This window comes from Cydia pomonella, chromosome 8 (genome assembly GCF_033807575.1).
Source record: "Cydia pomonella isolate Wapato2018A chromosome 8, ilCydPomo1, whole genome shotgun sequence".
NCBI lineage: Eukaryota > Metazoa > Arthropoda > Insecta > Lepidoptera > Tortricidae > Cydia > Cydia pomonella.
The window spans coordinates 5,148,029-5,167,823 of record NC_084710.1 but is presented as its reverse complement, the minus strand read 5'-3'; the positions used below and the strand labels follow the sequence as shown (position 1 = coordinate 5,167,823).

Sequence of the window (19,795 nt, the reverse complement as noted above, 5' to 3'; positions counted from 1 at the left end):
GGGACACATTTTACCACTTTGGAAGTGTCTCTTGCGCAAACTATTCAGTTTAGAAAAAAATTATATTAGAAACCTCAATATCATTTTTAAAGACCTATCCATAGATACCCCACACGTATGGGTTTGATGAAAAAAGTTTTTTTGGTTTTCAGTTCTAAGTATGGGGAACCCCCAAAATTTATTGCTTTTTTTCTATTTTTGTGTAAAAATCCTAATGTGGTTCATAGAATACATCTACTTACCAAGTTTGAACAGTATAGCCCTTATAGTTTCGGAAAAAAGTGGCGGTGACATAATCGGACAGACAGACGGACATGACGAATCTATAAGGGTTCCGTTTTTTGCCATTTGGCTACGGAACCCTAAAAACAAGTCTAAAACACTACAAGAATATTATCTAATTTTTTTCTATACTACGTCGGTGACAAACGCGCGTACGGCCCGCCTGATGGTAAGCAGTCTCCATAGCCTATGGACACCTGCAACTCCAGAGAGGTTGTATGCGCGTTACGAACTCCGCACCCTCGTTGAGCTCTGGCAACCTTATTCACCGGCAGGAACACAACACTATGAGTAACATTAATCAAGAAATAATGATATAGTTTACATAACACATTATATAGCAATACAAGAAGGCGCGTGTAACTAAGAAATGGTTTTCGAAGAAATTTATTTTTAAATTGTTACCAGAAATAGATAAAAATAGCGCGTAGATCGCACTAATCAACTAAGCAATCTAAGTACTGTCAGCGTCAAAAACAGCAGACCAGACTACACCTCAAAATTATATACCATTTTCTTATACATAGATTAACAAACACAGATATATCTCTACCTATGTAGAAGAAGTACCTAAGAAGTACCTAAGATTATAGAAAGGCATCTTACGATATCTTATAGCAGGCAGAGAGGGCTTCTTAAGATACCTTGCGATATATATAGCTCGGTATATTACGATACATTTCGTTACATTTCGTCTCTCTCACAATGTAGGTACTAGACAGAGATATATATTTTGGTGTCATTGGCGGGTGTGATTCTTAGCTATTATAGGTACTACAAGATATCTGTCGGTATCTTAGGCGCTTTGCGCACTGTGGCAAATACTTTAGAGCGCGAACTTGGAAAAGTATTCCACAATGTGCGATACTTTTGGCACGTTTTTCATCCGCGTTATTGATTCCGACTGTACGTTTGCTTGTTCGATCTACTTTATAATACGCCCTTACGGCTTTCGAAAATAGACTAAATTAATGAAATTAAAATGATAATTAAAAAAAGTTACAGACCTATTTTTACTGAAATAACTTAATCGTACACCTACGCAAAATTGGAAGCTTATTAGAAAATATGCTATCTTTTTATTTACTCCTCCTAACTCTTATATTCATTTAAAAAAGGTCAAACTTAGGGTACTCATACCTACAACGAATTGTGTACAGAGAGGAAAATCGGAACTACGTTCGTATGGAAAAGTCGTCATTCACATTCCTCTTAAGTCTAATAATACTCGTATTTTTACAACAAAAATACAAAATGAAACAAAACCCCATTAACCGGGATAATAATGGATGGCCAGGTAAATTAGCTTTGCGCGTATACATTAAAGTCTAAATTATAATTAGAAGACCTTTAAAACTAGAGCAGACCCAGAACGTCTCTGGAGACCGGATCTAGGTCAAGTGCGATTTTCATAACACACTAGTGACGTCACGATGCATCAGCGAGATGTTTTAGAGAACATGGAAACATCTACAGAGAATAAAATATATGGAATAAAGAGGAATATTCAGCCAGTTTTAACTTGAGGTTTATGACTTAGAGCAAGTGCCGGGAAAGTGGACGAGGTAGCGTTTTGCTTTAGAGAACAAGCAATTTTTAAAGCTTTCACTTTGAGAAATCTTACATAAAATGCGATGTCGAAAACAGAAGCAGGTTTTTAATATTGTAGCTAGCTCTAAGGAAAATGGTTAAAGGTAAATACAATATTATAATTGATATACTTAGGCACATAAATTATGTTTAAGGTGAAGCTATTTTTTCCATGTGAACTTTAAGATACGTGAAATATCGGATAATAATATGTCAGTGTCAAAAGTGACGTTTTTGTTTGAAGAAACGGCACTTTTGACGCAGACATATCCGATCCACATCGTATCTATACCAGAGTTAGAAGTTTTTGTGGCAAAATACAGTGATTGACAAAATCAGATATCGAAATGTCTATTATCGATGTTATATTTTTAACATTGTATAAAAAGATAGCAAAAACACAACACGTCCGATATCTTCTTTGATACACTCATTGGTAGTTTTCTTATTTTTTGACACTGTATTCTACAGTTTATGTTTTTATTTTTAAATACTTAATAAATAAAGAAAAATAAAATAAAGAAATATAATAAATAAAAGCATATAATATAATATAGTATGTAATAAAGAAATTATGGTTGGATTTGTAATTAATTTGCATTCTTGAAATTTCCCGGTAAATTACAGCAAGTACCTAGAATTTGCATCTTTCAATTATAAATCTATGACTGACTTATCGATGTTATTATTTGTCGATGTTTCATTTTCTCAACCACTCGTTTTTGCCAAAAATACTATGTCTGATCTAGATCTAATATTTGACGTATTTTAAAGTCCACATGTGTTAATTAGGTATTAGAGTTAAATTAGTTTCGTTTTAAAATGTAACAACAACAAAAACAACTGGAACTCTGTTTCATTTAATAATAATTCAAATTTCCATGGAAGTAATTTGTAGTAAAAGGACTTCGAACCTCAAAAGGTATTAAAAAATGATACAGTTTTATTGAGTAACATTGAATCGTGTAGTAGTAGGTGTCGCGTTGCGTTATTACAACAATTATCTATTTTCTTATTTACTGTTAAGGTCTCGACGCGGGCGTTGTATGTACCAAATTCTTGATTAACTGAGTGACAGATTGAATATCACAATCGCAGTAGTAATGGGGCGGCGAACTTCACACATTTTATCAAGGAAGGCTAAGAAACCGGTTAAATTTCCAAATCGTAATCATGTACTTGGCGCAAAACCTTTTAATTTCCGTTTCACTCGAAAAACTGTTATTATTAAACCGGTTTTTAAACGAATAGTTCTTGTCTAATTAACCGGTCTAGAACAATAAAACCGGTTTCTTCCTATGTCAATGTCTATGTTTACGTGGCACACCACCAGGCCGACTGGCCGTCGGGTCGCTCATCGAATAAAACGTTTTTTAAAGGTTACAATAAAGTTCTTAAAACGTTCGCGTTCTTATAATACTTCGGAGGAAAATCGAAATAAACCGGTATTCCAAAAACCGGTTCCAAGCCTTGATTGTCACATACTGGGGCGGTATCAAACCCGCAGCAGTAATTTCGCAACTGTAGTGCAGCTTACAGCGTAACATGTCTAATAAGTAGACTCTATTATTAATTTACATAACTTTAGGATTCCGTAACGCAAAGAGAAAAAAAACAAAACCCTTATAAGATGACTCGTGTGTCTTTCTGTTTGTTTGAGAATTTTTTGTACGGCTGCCACGATCTACCATCGAAAAACGTTGAAGACAGCTGTTTGAAAACCACGAAAACAGGAATCTAACGGTCGAGAGAAATGACTGTTGCTGTGAAAAATACTTGAGGAAGGTTTTTGTGCAGTGGGCGCCTTTCCCCTGAAGCCTCCCTCTATTCCCAAAAGTGAATATTGACTGCTGAAAGATCAACATTTTGACAAAATGTGCGAGCATTACTTTAATAACATCCCTTTCTGTGACAGGCGTCTGAAAAGGGTCTTCTCTCTGAGCTTTATTCTCAGACGTCCACTTTGTTATGTTTGAACCACTACATATTATAAAACAAAGTCCCCTCTGCGTCTGTCTGTCTGTATGTCCGAATGTTTGCGATAAACTCAAAAACTACCGAACGGATTATTATGCGGTTTTCACTTAGCAATAAAGTTTTTACTACGTCGGTGGCAAACAAGCATACGGCCCGCCTGGTGGTAAGCAGTCTCCGTAGCCAATGTACGCCTGCAACACCAGAGAAGGAGAGAAGAGAGTTCCAGGGATAATAAACCTTTGTCCTAGCCCTAGGGAAGATTCGCAATAGGATACAGGTGTAATACTATCTAGAGTATCTAGATCTGCGAGATGCTTGCAAGCCAGACAGATCTATCCCGTATTGTCTTGTTATGTTTGATTAGATATCGTAGTTGCTTCGATTTGTTTAGATGTTACTCGGGAGCTTTCCAATACCTGTAATTCTACTCCACCATCTACACATCTATGTTCCCAATGTAACTTATTCAATACTGAACGAAATCGTATCTTATTTGAAGTATTGATAAAAAATTTAAATAAAATTACATTGGGTAACCAACGGCCCGATTCGAAGAAAATACGATAACGATAAGTTCTGGTTTAGATAAATTCTCATTTAGATATCGTTTGTATGTCGTACAATTGACAGAAGCAGCTCGATTCGGGCAATCAATGTTAGAAATATCGTATATAGATCTTATTGGCATCAGAGCGGAATGGAAATAAATGTCAATTTTGACATTTTTATTTTATTTTATTTTTATTTTATTTATTAGGAGAACAAACAGAGTAAAATGTACATAAGGTTCTATTAAAACTAACTTACACGTAAAACATGCATTTTCCTCCACGACAGTCCTCACCGAGATACACAGTCCAGTTCAGTTTACTTATTCTAATTATGATATGAATATCTATTTTCTATTGGCACAATTGACATGTCGTTTAATTATCTATCTTTTAAAGTTATTTCCAAGATTTTAAACGTGTCTTAATCATTCTTCGAATCGGGCCGTCATTCAATATTGTGATAAAAATTAAATTTAAAAAGTATTTAAATAACTAAAAACTACTTATGAAATATAAAACACCTATATCCCTAACCCACTTTTGACCACTTGCTTTTATTCAATTGTATGATGTATTCTCGACTAATAAATTATATGCCGGTCAGCAGAATATTATTATCAGTGTGAGATGATAGACACACTTTGCTCATCTAGCCGCAGCCCCTAAACATATTTTTTACACAACTGTACCCCTAGTGTAAATTTTATCGACATCATAACGTGACGAACGCGTTTGCGTTAAGTCTCATTTTGTATAGGATTTTGAGTTTCCAAAACGTCCCGCTTGGCGCGCTCTTTCTAAATCCAATACAAAATGAGACTAAACGCAAACGCGTACGTCACGTTTCAAAATCAAATTTATTTACTAGGGGTACCGATCTAAGTACCTAACGTAGGTTGAAACGTGCGTGGTAATAAAACTCGTTACGACCACCAAACATATCAACGAATCAGTCATATATATCTGGTCTCTTAAAACAGCTACACATGGCACTGGTAAAATCATAGACATATATTGTTTAGATATACGTGGCGTGTACTACAGCAGTTTCATATTATAGGTTTGTGCAATAAACTCACATTCTAATGTAATTTGCACATAAATAACTACATCGCTTGATGAACAGATATATGACCTTGGACTACATTAAATGTTTTGTTCCTTTTTAAGGTGACTTGAAAAAAATTTGATAGCTACTTAGGAAATGCACCTTAAGGGTCCAGCTTGGTTCTCCATACAAAGGTAGTTACGTTCTCATTTTAAAACGACTAGCTTGATTGCTCTGAAATTTTGTACTTACAATAGGATAAGGTATATCTAGTCCTGTAATTAGTTTGTGTAACTTCAGATACTATAGTTAAAAAAATAAAGATTTTCATACAAAACTTGGTTTGCTCTATTTTGTTTAATTTATAAATTGGAGCTATATAAATTAATTACAGTAGGGCTAATATGGTCGGCTCTTTATCATTTGTCACCATGCCTGTCACGTTCTAACAAGTAAGTGCGAAAGTGACGGGCATAGTGACAAGTGATAAAAATGGAACCATGCTGCCACCGCAGGACTAGTCCAGTAGTATAGTGGATCTAGATATACCTCATGTAATTGTGTAATGTGTTATGTGTAAATTTTCATTACAATCCAACGCGTAGTTTTAAAATGAAGACCAACCTCCGTTTGCAGAAGAAGGTGAAATTCGGACGGACTCTTAAGAACTAATTTAATGAAAAGCGTGCAGAGAGACACGACATATTTCAGAAGTGAATAACCCTCTGTCAAAGTTTGCTTTTCATGCAATCTACAGTCTGTTTATAATCTTCTCGGGTCTCGGGTTGAGATGCATTACGTTATCTCAGGAGACCCACTGTCGCGACCGCATTAGTATCAATACTGTAGTGCTGCATTAGCTCATTTCTCGAGGGAACAACACTTAATACGATTGTGACGACTCCCTTAGAGATATTGCTGACACCTAGTGGACATTGACGTGTTATGGCTCCTCTACATGATGGCCCAGCACAGGCCAGTCCAAGGGACGCATTTATGGGAGTAAGTGATATTGCTATCTCATTCCACCGCATAGCTGCGTCCCTTAGACTGGCCTACGCTGGGCCATCGTGTAGAGGAGCCCTTAGATGATTATAGCTTAGATCGTATCATTCACGACGACGCATGCCTTGACTCGTATGGTCATATTATTAAAGGTTAGATTTGACAAATCTGCGCGTCATCGTGGATGACACGAACTATACCTGTAAGTGTCGGATATCAAAATAACTTCAGAATTATTTTTGACAATGAGTGCGGTGCAATTTTCATCGCTTCAACACTGTCCAATAAAATGCTTTAATATGCTATCGCTGAAATTGTCATAATGATACAGCGACATCACATCAGCGGTATGTTTTTAAAAATATGGCAATTTTGTCTTTACATTACGATCTGTCAGTAAAACAAGTAGAAATTGGTTTATCCAATATGATATGAAAACGTAAAATTGTTTTCGTTTGGTTTTAGGTACTTACCACTGTTTAGGGGAACCTCGACACGAGAGAAGAAGAAGAAGGTTCTTACCAAATCCTGCATTATACCTGCTACAAATATGATGTTTTATTTACTGTCAGAAATTTAATAAGTATATTAAGGCGTTTTATAATATTCAAGAATTCAAATCTGCGAAGAAATTCAAAGGTTGTTCACATCGGGCTAGCGTGGGAACTATAGCCCAAGACCACTCGCACATTTGCCCAGCGGTGGGACGTATATAGGCTGAATTATTATTTATTATTATATAAAAAAATAAAATTCCTGTATCATTGCAGTCATTTAATTGTGACTAGAATAACAGTCTATTAAACATTTTATGTCAACAAATAAGTTATACAAATAAAAAGTTCAACTGCCAACGACAAAATTGCCTACTCTAGTAACTAAAATAATTTTATAATCAACTATCTATCTATTGGTAACTATTAAATTCTATGAAATAAGGTAATCTATATTATAAGTAGAATATAGCACTTGCTAAGCAACTACTGATCGAATATAATTAAATTTAGAATTGATTGATCCTCTTTATAGTTACAAATTGTATAATATCTGATCTATAAATCTACATAACTACTATCGTACTATTCGAGTATAGAATTAAAAAGTGGTCTAGTATTTATTTCTTATTTTTTCCCATTCCTAATAAGATGTTATCAGTAGAAGCAGTAGTTGAATCTTGGATAACATCTTCCTTGCTGTGAATTGAATGAAAGTCATTCATTTCAGACCAATTAGGGTCTGATTTTGCAATACGTTTCCTTTCTTTAATTTTCGTATATAAGAGAATGGAGACCATTATAAAGAATACAATGCATCCTAGTGAACAGCCTACGATTAAACCCATTCGGCGATTAAGAATCAGGGTAATGTCAAAAACTTTGCGAGGTCTCGTTTTTATTGACACTGGTTTTCTGAAAGTGTTGAAGGATAGGCACTCGCTGGAAGGTGATCGCATGAGGATAGCCTCGGCGACGTCCTGCGTCAGTCTTGCGGTGAGATTTGTGTCCACATTTGTAGTCCCGTTTAACTCAGATTTAATTTCGAAATCGAGAAGAGGAGGTTCATCGTGCAGCGTAATAACACATACTACATAGTTTGCATTTGGCGCAAGATCTGGTATGTGAAAGGACACTTCAGTTTTCTCTAGGTATTTCGATTTTACCTGAAAATAAAACCAATCGTTAATAAGTCACGTTTTAAGTCGCTGTTTTTTAAAGGATTTTGATTAGAAGACTTGATTTGCGTACAGAAATGAGTTCTTCAATCCATAAGCCTTCCGAAATGGTACAATAATTGTAATTTTTACAGAATTATTGGAAACACGAATATAGCAGAGCAGGTAGTGGAATTGTGAGAAGCTTATCTGCCCGATCGATGATCGGTTTGTTCGCGTCACTTGTGTGTTAGTGTCCTTTGTTTGCCTGCGATATCTTATCTTATCTTCTTGTATGGGTATGGGTCACAGCCTGCCTTTTGGCATAATTCGATTATGTTTCGGACATTTGGACATCCGGACCTTCAAATAATAGGTCAAATTACCAGTTATCTGTTAATCTATAGCTACTTTTTGTTTTTGAATGTAACACTACACGATTACATTAGAATATTCCAATATACATTAGCAAAATGAAAACCGAGAAATACTTACATCAGATTGAATATCTTCGCTGTAATAAATTATTTGTAGTGCTTTTATCGCCGTACGATTTCTGATAAACCACGAGACAGATACGGAGTTATCCTTGTGTTTGTCGACAGACAGCTGCGATATTATTGGGACGTCACATTTTTCCTTAGGGTACTCGTTATCGATACATGTTACTGCTTTAGATTTTATTATTTTTGGGTGATCTTGTATCCAAACCCATGTATTGTCCCGCTCGCAGTTGCATATTAAAGGGTTATCTGAAATAAAAATGTAAGTTACGTAGTCGTGTGCAAATAGTTTAATCTATGTAATAAAATGAAAAGGAATTAAGAAAGTACCTTGTATATTTATATCTTGCACATGATTTTCTACTGATAACAACAGTTCCAAAGAAAGCATTTGAAGTTTGTTATGAGAAAAATCTATCTGTACAATTTTATTCAAAGTCCTAAAAGCTGTCGCTGAAACATATTTTATATTATTGTAGCCTAAGAATAATACAGTAAGTTCTTTTAAGTGAACTAAGTCTTCATTGAGTATATTTTGTAGTTTATTGTGAGATAGATCTAAAAGTTTTAAATTCCCTAAGTCTTCCGTGAAAGATTCTATTGACTCGATGTTATTGTTAGACAAGCATATCGATCGCAATTTTACTAAACCACGAAAATGACTACTTTTTATTTGAGAAATTTTGTTAAAACTCATATCCAAAGTCTCTAAGTAAGACAACCTTAAAAACGGACTCACTGTCAAACGCCTAATTTTATTATAATTCAAATAAAGATGTTGTAAGCTGCTAAATCTATCAAATTTAATATCATCTATATTTGAAATGTTAGTCGCGCTTATGTGTAATTCATATACATTAGCTATTAAGGCATTGTTATCAGATTTATTGGAAGCTGTCCAAGAAACGGCGGGGTTGTTACTGAGATCAATGTTTATCAGTGCTATGCCGGACTTCTTAAAGGATAACAGAAAATCGAACTTTACTATGTTGTTACCGGAAATGTTAACATTCTGCAAATTTGGAAACAGTTCGAACATAATAAGAGGCAAGTGCTCCAGTTTATTACTACTGAAGTCTAAAGATACTAAGTCATTAAATGTAACCCTCTTTTTTGCTGTAACAGATTTAATTTCGTTCTTTCTCAGAATCAAATATTTAAGATTTGTTAACTTTTCGAATCCGCTTAACTCGACTTTCGGCAAAAGATTATCCGAAATGTCTAAATTTTCAAGATTCGTTAAATTATGGATTGTATTGTACGGAACCGAATCTAAAAAATTATTACTAATATTTAAGTCTGAAACTGTGTTATGCATTTCAAAGAGTGTTAATGGTATTGTACTGATAATATTTTGAGCTAAATTTAACCTTGAAAGTTTTTTATTGTATTTAAAAGTACCCTCAAAAATATGCTCAATATTGCAATGCTCTAATAACAAGACTTCTAAAAGTGGCAGGAGGGTAAATGACTCAAGTGGTAAAAAGTCTAGAACATTGAAAGAGAGCGACAGATATTTTAACCCTGGAACTTCAATGGAAAGCAAGTCTCCTGATTTTAATGAATTATTTTTAAGAGATAAAGTCTTGAGGTTATTCAAACCCTGGAAAGTTTCATTTTCTATTAACTGTATTTCACAGCTGTCTAAGTATAGCGAGCTTAATGGTAGACCCTGCTGAAACATATTTTTATGCAACATTCTTATGGGATTGAACGACAAGTTGAGACTTCTTAACTTTTTCAAAGCATGAAAGGCCATGTCGAAGACCGATGAAATTTTATTATTCGAAAGATCTAAATCTTCTAGCTCAGTCAAACCAAAAAATGTAAAGTTTGTTATGTTCTTTAATAGATTATGTTTTAAATCTAGTTTTCGCGTTGAATTTAAATATTGGAAAGAGTAGTCTTCTATAAAGGAAAATTCATTGTTCCCTAAATCAATGTGTGTAAGACAAGTTAAATTTTGTAACGTATTTCTCCTCAAAAACTTTATATGGTTGTGTTTCAAATGTAATTTGTTTAGCTTCTTTTGAGAATGAAACATAAAATTATTGATTACAGGAAGAGAGTTATAATCTAAGTATAATTTTAGTAGATTTGAATTTATTTTAGGCAGAATGTCATTTAAGTCTATTAAGTAATTATTGTTGAGACTAAGGTATTTTAATTTACTCATATGAATAAATGTTCCCGGTTCGATAAAATTTATTTCATTATGATCCAAATGGATTTCTTCAACCATTAAGGATTCTACAAATTGGTATTTGGTAATCGTTGTAAGCTTATTATTGTTCAGTCTGATTTCATTCAGACTTGCTAAGGACCCTAATGTGATGTTATCTATATTGAGAAATTTGTTATTGTCTAATCTTAATTTCATTATTTTCTTATTATTCCTAAAAATATCATGTGGCACTTTATTCAAATAGTTAAATTCTAATTGTAGCTTAGCAAGATTAAGTAAATTACTAAAACTCTCACTATGAATATTGCTGATGCAATTGTCATCTAAATGTATTATACTTATATTAGTTGAATTCAGAAAAGAATCTATTGGCACATCTAGAATATTATTATGACTCAAGACAACCTCACCAAGAGATAACAAGTTGCAAAATAGACCATGTATGTGGTGTAAATGGTTGTAGCTCAGTTCTATAAACCGAAGTTTTTTATTATTTTCAAAAAGATCGGGGGACAAAAATTTTAATCGGTTATGACTCATATCAATCGACTCTAAATTAACTAAGGACTGAAAGGCTCGGTAATGTATACTATGAATAAAATTAAAATGAAAAGACAATATTTTGAGGGACGGACTAAATTTGAGGCAGTCTTCCGAAATAAATTCAAAATTATTAGAATTCAAGTCTAGAAACTCCAGCGAGATTAAATCCGATTCCTCAACGACCGGGAAAGAAGACATTTCATTCCAAGCTAGCCTTAAAGAGCGCAGATGTCTCAACTTCGCCACCGCCGCTATTGGGAATGTTGTGAGGTTGTTTTCGCTCAAATCAATTTCCGAGAGAGAAAGTTCTAAACTAGAAAAAGCTGATTCCGATATATCTCGTATCATATTTCCTTTCATATTCAATTTCATTAGCGGAAGACCGTAAAAGCTATAGCTGGGTATATCTTCGAGATAATTAAAAGTTAGGTCCACGGATATCAGCTTTAGGAGGCCGGAGAAAACTTTTTGTGGCATAAACTTTAGCTTGCTCGACACGATGCTTAACGTTTCAAGGCACTTCCTCAGCGGCATGAATGTGTCGTCACCGATCTCTCTAATGCTAGTTCTCGACATGTGTATGTGCTTAATGCACACTCCTTGAGGTATAAAGTGAGGCCCCAAACTCTCTTCGTTGTCATCTAGGTCATAAATCGACAGGGAATGGATGTGCGACATATGTTTCAATGCATTTTTAACATCTTTTAAAACGGTGTCTTGGCAGTCGAGAAATATACCTGCAAAATAAAATAATTTTAGTATTTCTAAGTTCACACAGGTGTAAAATAAAATATTCCGAACAGCATTAAGTATTTACAGTGCATGAAACGAACTTTTATAGAACAATGCAAATAATATACGAGTCCTAAATATGCTCGTAGGTTATAGAAAAAAACTTTACATAAGTACTTAGTTTAAATAACTATTCTATTTATTTATAATAAATATAATGCCTTATAATTATGAATAATATATATATATATATATTTATTTATGTAATGTATGTATGTGTCTTTATGTATTTAAGTATTTTATAATTAATTTATGTGTATTAGGACTCTAATTCTTTCAATAACAATTTCTTTTAGTTTTAAACGCACCGCCTACAATCTTTTCTGCTTTGCCCTAAGGTTGACTGGTAGAGAATGCCTCATGGCATTAAGTTCGCCTTTTGTACATTAAGTTTTTCTTTTGTGCAATAAAGTTTTAAATAAATAAATAAATAATGTCAAAGCAACGTAATTAAATATACTTAATGTAAAAGTCAAAACATAAAATAATTAGAGCTCCACGAAAAGTATTGTAAGTATTTAATTTATATAGATCGTGTCATTCATGAAAACGCGTACCTTAACTCGTATAGTCATGTTATTAAAGGTTAGATTTGACAAATCTGCGCGTCATCGTAGATGACACGACCTATACACACTTGAAGTATACAGTATGTATCTGAACGTAAAGCAATTACTTAAACCTGTTAATGTTTAGGTCATACTCATCATCATCATCATATCAGCTTTTTTATCGTCCACTGCTGAGCATAGGCCTCTCTTCCAGTACGCCACTTATCCTGGTCTTGAGCCAAACTCATCCAGAAGTGACCCGCAATATTCCGAATGTCATCCACCCAACGAGCCAACGGACTCCAGGCAAAGCGGCCACCATTCCGTTAACATTTGGCCCACCTGCCATCACTCTGCCTGGCAACATGTCCCGCCGAGCTCCATTTTAATTTGGTAATGTCGTGTCCGACGTCTTGCACCTCGGTGAGACGTCGGATCTCGACATTCCTCACTCGATCTTGAAGTTTGATGCCGAACATGGCGCGCTCCATGGCTCTCTGTGCCACTTGAATTTTATGCACAGTCGCCTTAGTGAGCGTCCATGTCTCGGCACCGTAGGTCTTGGTGGGCGGGACACATTGGTTAAAGAGGCGAGTTTTTAGGCATTGTGGGACGTTTACGGGTTTGAGGATGTTCGCCATTTTATTGAATGTCGCCCAACCCAGCTGGATTCTCCTGGAGATCTCCTTCTGTTGGTGTGTTTTGTCAAATGCTAGAATATGTCCAAGATACACGTATTGCTCGATTACCTCCAGTACTTCGTTCCCAACCATAATAGTTGGAATCGATTTACCAGAGATGTTCGTCATAACTTTAGTCTTGGACATATTCATCTTAAGAGCTATCTTCAAAGAAGCATGGTAAAGGCTTTCAACCATGCCTTGCGGTTATACTGAGCAACTGAGGAGGATTAGGTCATAATGAGCAACTTTTACTATGGGACCAACTCTGAAATCGCAAAAAAATTTTTGGCTGTTTCATACATTTGCAGGTATGATGTTATGGGAGAGTAATTTTTTTTTCGCGATTTCGGGATTAGCCCCATAGTAAAAGTTGTTCAGTATAATTTAAACGTTAACGGGTTTGAGTATATGCATTACGTTCAGATACAAACTGTATATTATTAACTGTTCTATTTCAAGTAGAAAAACAATGCAACAGTAGTTATTTACAACTGTAAAAAATAATTACGAAACAACCGATGTAAAAGGAATTACGGTGTCAATGAAAAAGTCTCACCGTCCTCAAAGGTATAGCACGAACATTTGTTACCCCTCATTAAGTCCGGGCACGCCATGGTATTCTGCGCTCGCGAAACGGAGGGTAGAACCAACAGTAATGAAATAATTTGCAAAATATCACGATCATTTTTCTTCGTCTTGAAGCATAAAACCTTTTTCATAGTTTCATTATTGAATGTTTTTTACATTCCATTGAACAATTTGTTTACCTGAAAAATAATATGTGGTTAAGTCAAGTTTCTAAAACGATGTTCATTGAAGGGTAAATTACATTATTCATTGTTATTCGGAGGACAATAAGTTATTTGAGATTAGTTACAATGATTAGAATTAATAATAAAAACTATAAGTAAACTAAAACTAAAAAATTACTAAATTCGATCTAAAATAAATCTAAAAACCGGCCAAGAGCATGTCGGGCCACGCTCAGTGTAGGGTTCCGTAGTTACTCTTCCGTCACAATAAGCTATTAAACTGGAGCTTAAAATATAGTAAATTGTTAACCAAGGGATAAAACGGTACCTTTCACGCGAGTTAAACAAATAGGCAAATTTGCATAATCAGTACCCAATTAAAGTAAGTCTTTTTACTATGAAGGGGAAACTTTTTGCCATAACTCAAAAACAGCTAAACTGATCATGTCCGCTATAGTTTTCATTTAATGTCTTTCTTAAGCTCTACTTCCACGATTTTTTCATATTTTTTGGACCTATGGTTCAAAAGTTAGAGGGGGGGGACACATTTATTTTTTCTTTCGGAGCGATTATCTCCGAATATATTCACTTTGTCAAAAAATGTTTGTTGAAGACCCCTATTAGTTTTGAAAGACCTTTCCAACGATAACCCACTCTGTAGGGTTGAAGCAAAAACAAAATTCACCCCCACTTTACATGTAGGGGAGGTACCCTCAAAAAAATTAAATTTTTAGATTTTATTGTACGACTTTGTCGGCTTTATTGATTTATATATCCATGCCGAATTTCAGCTTTCTAGCACTAACGACCACGGAGCAAAGCCTCGGACAGACAGACAGACAGACAGACAGACAGACGGACATGGCGAAACTATAAGGGTTCCTAGTTGACTACGGAACCCTAAAAATGGCCCCTGCGGTATAGTACGAAGTTAACTTGTTTTAATGTATTTACAGGTGTAGCCACGATGACAATTGTAGGTATATCGACAAACTGAAAACGACTACGAAAAATTGTAACTATTGCCATAAATTATTTAAATTTCGATTGTTAGTTAACCCTAAATTATGAATAGAATAGTATAGTATTAGTAATATAAAATCGTTAAAAAATGCAACCTGCTTGTAATTACGTAACTAAACCATGTTATTTTATTAACACAATGAGTGCCGGGACCACCCCCAGGAGGTTGGGGCAAACATCGTGAGGAAACCGGATTAATCCCAATAAGGCCTAGTTTACTCTCTGGGTTGGAAGGTCAGATGGCAGTCGCTTTCGTAAAGACTAGTGTCTACGCCAAATCTTGGGATTAGTTGTCAAGCGGACCCCAGGCTCCAATGAGCCGTGGCAAAATGCCGGGACAACGCGGGGAAGAAGATTGAGTGCCGGGAACCCGCTCGGAGGGCGCTCTATTCGTAGTCGCTTTCCTCTACAAAAAGGGAAAACGCTAGAATCGGCTACGCGTGTAGCCCTACGACAACATTGGCAGTGAATACGTTAATAGCTAAGACTAGTGCCATATTCAGATTAAAAATAATATACAAATCTTAGCCTTAGTTAAAGTAGGATGTCACTCGACTATTAGAGCAAAAGGTACCGACTAAGATTAAAATCTGAATGTGCCTCCTGAACTCGGTAGGTAACCCTTTTTTTTAATGCCAACACGCATAACAAGCGTAAACGACATTCTAAAACTCATTTAATTATAATTTTTTTATTTATAAATTTTATTTATTTAATTATAAATCATTATAATTTCGCGCAGTAAATTCCGAGTTCAAATTAATTTTTCAATGTCACTTACGGCTGTTATATTTGTTGCGGCAAAAATTGTCACCGAGTCACGTGGTCGAGGTAGTAAGGCGGCGAATAGTCAAGTTTCGCTATTTGTAACTGCAGCGAAATCTCAGAGCCGGCTCTGTGCTTCTCTCTCGTACTTAAATGCTAAAGTGCAGACGAGATGCACTGAGACTAGTATCAGATCAAGATTGAATTTAAAAATTTGGAATGCATTTACTGGTCTCTATGCAGATGTTTTGCGTTAAGCTATAAAACGATGATTATACGTTGTTTTTTAATATCAGAGCCTCGATACAAGTCACTATACATTCCTAAAAAACATTGGCAATTATTATGTCTCCTCATAATTCAACAGTCAATCTCTCTTATAACAAAACTACAGTTATTGGTGATATATACGAGTAAATTCACTGTCAACATTACTGCCAAATTCCTCTTTATTTAAATATATATCACTTGAGAAACTAGTTCGCAAAGTGCCTTAAAATGTCAATCTTTCATTGGAAATATTCAAGTCAATAAATCGTGTTTAAATTTTTACGCGATATTTTATTTTCAAGACAAGTAAATACTTCAGTTAAAGAAATAGGTAAGTAGGTCTTTCAGGCAAATAATATGTTAAATCTTACCCGTTATTCCTTCTTAAGCTTACACGTTTTCGCACCGAATAAAATATAATTGCGTTTGTTTTCTATTTAAAAAAATTCGAAAACACTTCACATTTTATTCTTTTATTCACCACATAAGCCGCAAGATCAATAGCCGACGTCAACTTATTAACCAGAAAATTACTTAAAAGACTCACCTGTCAAGGCTTTTGCGCCGACACGCATCTGACTGCAGCTAATTGCGAATAGATGTTATATCTATTGCGTTAAGGTCCATTTTCGCAACCCGCGCGCCGGGCGCTCAAAGTGCGCCTGTCCGTCGTACACGCGTTTTTATAAGGTTAATTAAATTATTTGAGGGGTTAGTTGTAACTAGGGATTTAGTAATTGTGTTTAGCGCAACGGTGTACGCTTGAGGTCATTAGAAGGCTCGGGTGAAGACTGCCGCTGGCGCGGCGGCGCGCGCTCGCTAGGTCACCGCTCGTTGCGGCAGCGGCACCCCCGACCCACTATTATTATACTTTTATGACGAATCCGATTTCGTAACACCCGGCTTTGATAGCGATACCAACCCGAGAGTTTATCTTGTGCTAACGAATTATTAATGTAACGCTGTGTTGGCTTTACATTTGTAATGCTGTTTTGTTTCTCTTTCAGGTTATACGTGCGATAGAAAGGCGAGTTAAGTATTGCATTTGTTCATGGAGTATGATTTACTTTTTATGATTGATTTCTCAAAGTCAGAGCAGCAGAGTAGCAGATTAAAGAAACTAACTCGAAACTTGTTTATGTAATTATTATTAATAACTTAAGGTATTATACGTTTTTTTTAACTATAAATCTAAATATTGGTAAGTTAATATGGTGTATTTTATTGATATTTATATATGAGTACATATTTGTAATGTAATCAGGTAAATTAAGTGTTATGCAATTAATTATTATTGACATAGATACAATGGAATATTGTATAATTCAGGTCGATCCATAATATATGTCTGTTGGTAGTTACCACCATCAGTATAACACAATAGTTAATACCATTAATACCATATTAGAATTAATTATGCATAGGTAATGCTCCATATGCACGTTATTACAAAATAATAGTTTTGAAATATATATATTACACCAATAAATAAAACTATGAAGTGAAAACTTCTTGAGGCGCGTTGGGCATTTTTGAGATGGGAAGTAAACATTGAATTTGCGTCACTGTTACCGTTACCGTAACCGACACCTCTGTATATAAGTATGTACATATATTGTGTATGTATGTACATAGATACACATGCATGTTGGCATTTTTTTAAATGGGGTTCCTGTTTTTTTAGGTAGCCCGTTGTAGTGTCCCACTGCTGGAAAAAGGTCTCTCCCTGTGATCTCCACAGCTCCCGTTATTGTGCCATTTCTGGCCAGTTACTGATGACCAGACAACCACTTGTCCAAGCAGTGTCTCCGCTGGCAATCGACTGGCAGTAGACGGTCAGGGAGGCCTCGTACCACATGGAGGCGATCAGTTGAGAAAGAGGCTGGCTCAACCGGACTCGGCTGGGAAGAGCAGGATGTAGCCGCCCAGGATCGCGCCAAATGGAAAATTCTTCTGCGAGGCCTATGTCCCTAATGAGGGATAACAGGATTACATCATCATCATCATCACTGATGAAGGTGTCTAGGTCATTCCGCCATCTCCGTCTGGGCCTGCCACGTCCGCGCTTAACTTGCGGCATCCATTTGGTGGCTATACTAGCCCACCTATCCGGCTGCATATGGCACACGTGACCCGCCCACTCGCCCATTCTTACTTCAGCATGGCGGTCTTCTCCCCCATACGTTTTTTTTTTTGTTTTTAATACATAAATTAATTAATATTGTAGGGACATTCTTATACGATTGTTATTTAACATGCAGCCGGATAGGTGGGCTAGTATAGCCACCAAGTAGATGCCGCAAGTTAAACGCGGACGTGGCAGACCCACACGGAGCCTGAATAAATATTAAATAATATAATATATCCTTCTAATTTAAAGAGCTATTTGTTATGTAGATGAAATAATCATTAATTTCTGAAATAACATTTACAATAGCCGCCTTCTAAGTCTTATCTTAAATTACTGTACCAATAATTTATTTACTAGTACACGTGCTTGTAAATTTTCATGCAAATAATATATATATGCTTACTTGTAAAATTTAGCCCTAATTGGATATATCCGGGATAGTTAATTAGCTAAAAAACTATCAGGCCAATTCGTACGTACACATCATAATGATATTTGAATCATGTTATGTAGTTATCGTGTGTCTCGCTCGCGCCAATACATGTACAAACAGTCGGACAAGTGCGATCAAAATGCACGATAACTAAATAACGTGATTATAATTGTGATGTCAGTGACCGTTCGAATTAGCCTGTATCGGCCCGGTTCAAACTTCACGAGTATATTCATATGAGATATGTCAGTGTCTAGACACTGACGTATCTATGTGACGTTTCTTCAAACAAAAACGACACTATTGACACTGACATATCCGATCCATATCGTATCTCGAGCAAATTTTTGACGTATATTAAAGTTCGAATCGGTCCGTATAACTGATACGATAGTGATATGTACTATGAAGTAAATACTCCTTAGTTTACCAACGTTCAATTTCCGCATTCACAAATAGCACAGCGTTTTATTATGCAAACTGGCCGATAGACGAAATTTTATTTCAACCGCTCCTTTTACTCTGAATACAATCAATGATAGCTTAGTACACAGCTGAAACCATAAATATGTGTACAATAAATGTTCACATGACGTTGGAGTAAGGTAAACACGTGTATTTATGAATATGTCCGTGACCGTTCACACACGCGTCCTATTGACACACAAATGTATGTCATGTTAAGACGGAAACATGACTGTGTACATTATCCGGTACAAGATCCGATTTTTTACTGACATAATAAATATATAAGAATTTTCTCGCTTTGATTGATGTTGAAAGGTGAACTTACATCTCCAGCGTAGCGTAGACTCGTAAGCGTAGACAGATAGACACCTTTGCTACGCTTAACGCTTTAACGCGTAGCAATTTTATATGGTAGGTACGTAGAGGAATGGAAGCGTGCGTATATGAGTGATGCGTTGTGAAATAATATTAAAATAATAAAATTAGAAGTACCTAAGTTAAATCACAATGCACACGTTGCTTTATTTTATATATGTAAGTAAATATTGTGAAGATAAATAGAATTTAGCTACGAAACCCTTGCACTACTAAG

General features: G+C 35.5%; 1 protein-coding gene across 1 annotated transcript; it reads right to left on the bottom strand.

The window, feature by feature from the left end:
- Positions 1-7,214: 7,214 nt before the first annotated feature.
- Positions 7,215-17,238, bottom strand: LOC133520412 (protein artichoke-like). Its single transcript, XM_061854804.1, has 5 exons — positions 16,719-17,238; positions 13,918-14,128; positions 8,938-12,072; positions 8,600-8,856; positions 7,215-8,113 (listed from the first exon to the last, which is right to left on the bottom strand). Exons 2-5 carry the CDS (start codon positions 14,078-14,080, stop codon positions 7,568-7,570), a joined length of 4,101 nt encoding a protein of 1,366 aa, XP_061710788.1. The 5' UTR covers positions 14,081-14,128; positions 16,719-17,238; the 3' UTR covers positions 7,215-7,567.
- Between the last annotated feature and the right edge of the window lie 2,557 nt (positions 17,239-19,795).